General features: G+C 40.8%; 1 protein-coding gene across 1 annotated transcript; it reads left to right on the top strand.

Annotated features, from left to right (window-relative positions):
* Nucleotides 1-2,491: 2,491 nt before the first annotated feature.
* LOC141435565 (uncharacterized) lies at nucleotides 2,492-4,047 on the top strand. Its single transcript, XM_074098286.1, has one exon. It carries the CDS (start codon nucleotides 3,090-3,092, stop codon nucleotides 3,966-3,968), a length of 879 nt encoding a protein of 292 aa, XP_073954387.1. The 5' UTR covers nucleotides 2,492-3,089; the 3' UTR covers nucleotides 3,969-4,047.

Below are 4,047 nucleotides of genomic sequence, written 5' to 3'. Positions count from 1 at the left end.
TTTTATTGTAAGTTAGGAGGGTAGGATTATATTAAGACGCCATTTTTACTAAGCATAGCACATATTTCCGATAAATATACTTATATAATTTGTTTGAAATCCTTAAATTTCATCCCCATATTTTAAGTAAATAGGTCGAAATTTGAAAGCGCCGGAACAAATGTTTTTTAGGGTCCGTAGCTGAAAAGGAAAAAATGGAACCCTTATAGGATCACTTTGCTGTCCGTCCGTCCGTCTGTCTGTCAAAACCCTTTATCTCCTAAACGCGCGGAGTATCGGTATTGAGTTGAAATTGAAACCGTAAACTCAGGTCAATAGTCCCGAAAGCTGTGAAAAATCAAACTTCTAATCAAAAGCAAGGCAATCAAAAGCTACAGTCATTAAAAAGTTATTTCCATGTAAATAGCCTTAACAGAAAAAGTTATAGGGTACTTCCAGAAAAATAATTGTATTTTTTTCTATGTGTATCTGTTTTCTGTATCGATAACTATGTCTGGTGTACAATAAAGAGTCTTTGTATTGTAGGTATTGTAAATAAGCAAAATCTGAAAATAATAATTTTTCATGTCTGACTGTCTATGTCAATAAGCCATCTAAAATGACCCCACATTGCGAACATTTTGCTTGAGCTTAGAAGGCTCTGCTAACACTGCATGATCTCCTCTACTAACATCACCTCTGGCAGGTTAAATTTTTTGAACAAATATCTATTTATCGCTTATCACGTGCCCAAATGCCAAGTTTCATAAAGAACCATCGATTTATCTTCGACAATGACGATCTTTCATATAAACTTTCATCCCCTATTTCACCCCCTCACAGGAAGAGTTTTAAAAACGCGCGAATAAATATCTATTTATCTCTTATCACGTGCCCAAATGCCAAGTTTCATAAAGAACCATCGATTTAACTTCAACAATGACGATCTTCCATATAAACTTTCCTCCCCTATTTCACCCCCTCAGAGGAAGAATTAAAAAAAACGCGCGAACAAATATCTATTTACTTCTTATCACGTGCCGAAATGGAAAGTTTATCATCGATAATGACGACCTTCCATATAAATTTTCATTCCCTATTTCACCCCCTCGCAGGTCGAATTTTCAAAAAAGCTCAAACAAATATCGATTTATTTCTTATTAAGTGCCTAAATGCCAAGTTTCATGGTTTTATCTTCGACAGCGACGAACTTCCACCTTATTAACTTTCATCCCCTATTTCAACCCCTAAAGCCTCCTTTTTGCGATAAAAGATAGCCTATAGTCTTTCCTAAGGTCTATTCTATCTCTGTACCAAATTTCATCAAAATCGGTTCAGCGGTTTAGGCGTGAAAGCGTAACAGACAGACAGACAGACAGACAGAGTTACTTTCGCATTTATAATATTAGTATTCTTATTAAGTGCCTAAATGCCAAGTTTCATGGTTTTATCTTCGACAGCGACGAACTTTCACCTTATTAACTTTCATCCCCTATTTCAACCCCTTAAAGCCTCCTTTTCGCGATAAAAGATAGCCTATGTTCTTTCCCAAGGTCTATTCTATCTCTGTACCAAATTTCATCAAAATCGGTTCAGCGGTTTAGGCGTGAAAGCGTAACAGACAGACAGACAGACAGACAGACAGACAGAGTTACTTTCGCATTTATAATATTAGTATGGATAACGAACAGCGCGTCAATTCTTTGTTAGCGCGCGAGAGCGCATTGCAAACTAAATTACATAATCAGTCCGAGTTACCCGACCGCAGCGTGGACTTCTGTGACATATCTGTAGGTAATGATGGAAATATCTGTAAGAATGTTAATAAAACCCTAGTATTTTCTGATAGGATAGGAAAGGGATTGGGCAAATTATTGTGTAATAATATATCAAACAGCTGTGTCATAAATAACTGTATGCCTAATGCCTCATTCAAACAAATAATTGAAAAAATTATGCTCACTCAGGTGACTAAGCAGTCAATCATTGTATTAATGTTAAGTGACGGGTCCGACGTTAGGTATTCGGACATAAAACTGGGTTCGATTTACTATCAAAACTAGGTGTTAAAAACATTATTATAGGTGCGTTTCCCTATTCTGCTTCTCTAAATAAATCCAATAATCATTTATATAGTTTAAACAAATTATTGTTTAAGATGACGAGCCGTCATAGTGACGTTTTATTTTTGACACTAATAATGTTATTAGTGACTACCGACTGACCCCCGACAAGCTTGCTAAATCCTTAGCATGTTATATTAATTCCGTATTCGGAAATCACCCCCCTCCCCCGGCCCTGTTAGGACGACACCTTCAAGCGCGAATGTGTCTTTAAACTACCTACACCGACAATAGAGAAGCAAAGTAGTCTATCATTTCTACATCAAAATATAAATCGCTTCACTGGCAAAATATTAGATTTAGAATTACTCTCTGAAAAGTTAAACTTAGATATTGTGGGCTACTTACAACTACTTACACTACTTATATACTACTTACAACTACATACTTACACTACTTACACCTACTTACAACTACTTACATCTACTTATATCTACTTACAATCTACTTACTCTAATTATACCTACTACTTACAATTTCTTATCCTACTTTACATATCTATACTTACATATTAATAACTAATCACACACGACACATAGGCACATAAACATTCATCAATTCATATTATCGTTGACGTGCTAACTTGTCGTGATGCATTGCAACCGCGCATCCAAAACCTGTTCCAGCGCGGCTACCTGCGCCGGCGCAGGGAATCGAGATAGCCGCGGCGCCCGCCAGTCAATGCAATGCTTTGCCTCTGAGTGCATGTCGCTCTGCCTACTGCGCTTTGTACGTTCGCGGCTCGCTAGTGCATTATATTCGCTTGTTGCTTATTGTGATACGCTTCCTATTCTTCTGAACTATTATTCTTGTGTGTGCTTCTTTACTTTACTCCTTCTGTGCTGTGCAAATAGACAATAAAAACTATTGACTTAGTGTGTGGACTTTGTATTTACCACTCGCTCGAGCCTACACCACGTAAGTCCTACATTGGTGACCCCCGTGGACACAGTATTTTTAAAGAATATATATACGAGAGAACAATAGATGAGTAAAATGGCACAATCCGAGCAATCGGCAAGACCTGAAGGTAGCCGTGCAGAATCACAAAGCGAAGAGCGCGTTTCCACTACACCGTCATCCGACATTTTTAAAGTTGGAGTGCGCGTTCCACCCTTTTGGCCGGAAGAACCCGAGATATGGTTTTCGCAGATCGAAGGTCAGTTTGCCATTGCCGGTATTACTAGTGATGTGACGAAATTTCATTACGTCATTAGCCAACTTGACCGTCAATTCTCCAAAGAGGTCAAAGATATCATCACGCAGCCTCCAGCGAATAATAAGTACGGGAAGATCAAGGACGAGCTGATCAAGCGTCTCGGTAACTCCAGCGAGAAGAAGTCTCAACAACTGCTTATGCACGAGGAGCTCGGAGACCGCAAACCGTCCCAGTTCCTGCGACACCTTCAAGACCTAGCGGGCAACCAGGTTTCGGAAGACTTTCTTCGCACTATGTGGATTAGCCGTCTGCCGTGGAACATCCAGTCTGTTCTTGCAGCACAGCCTAACGCGGAGCTGAGTCTTCTGGCAGACCTTGCAGACAGAATCCATGCCGTAGTCAAATCGACACCGCAAGTCGCTTCTACGAGTCAGACTCCGGGATCCAGCCTAGACGCCGTGGTGAAGGAGATCGCGGAACTCAGGAAGCAGGTCCAGGCTTTGACTACGCAAGGGAGCCGTCCATCTCGCAAGCACAGCCGTGGCCGATCCAAGTCCAGGAAGCAGAGCCGTTCCAATACCAGATCGCAGTCCAGCTATAGGAAGTACCCCACCTGTTGGTACCACGCGCGTCATGGTGTTAACGCGAACAAGTGCGTTAAACCTTGCGACTTTGGGAAGTCGGGAAATGCGACGGGCAGTCGGTAATGGCGACAACTGACAGCCCTGTTTCTTCTGGTCGCCTGTTCGTCAGTGACAGAAAGTCGAAGATGCAGTTCCTGGTCGA

Source organism: Choristoneura fumiferana, chromosome 15 (assembly GCF_025370935.1).
Source record: "Choristoneura fumiferana chromosome 15, NRCan_CFum_1, whole genome shotgun sequence".
NCBI classification, from domain to species: domain Eukaryota; kingdom Metazoa; phylum Arthropoda; class Insecta; order Lepidoptera; family Tortricidae; genus Choristoneura; species Choristoneura fumiferana.
The sequence above is the reverse complement of the archived record's forward strand: the minus strand, read 5'-3'. Positions and strand labels throughout refer to the sequence as shown.

What these genes read in the sequence shown, in the direction of transcription:
- LOC141435565 (XM_074098286.1), top strand. Translation starts at nt 3,090, where the DNA reads ATGAGTAAAATGGCACAATCCGAGCAATCGGCAAGACCTGAAGGTAGC.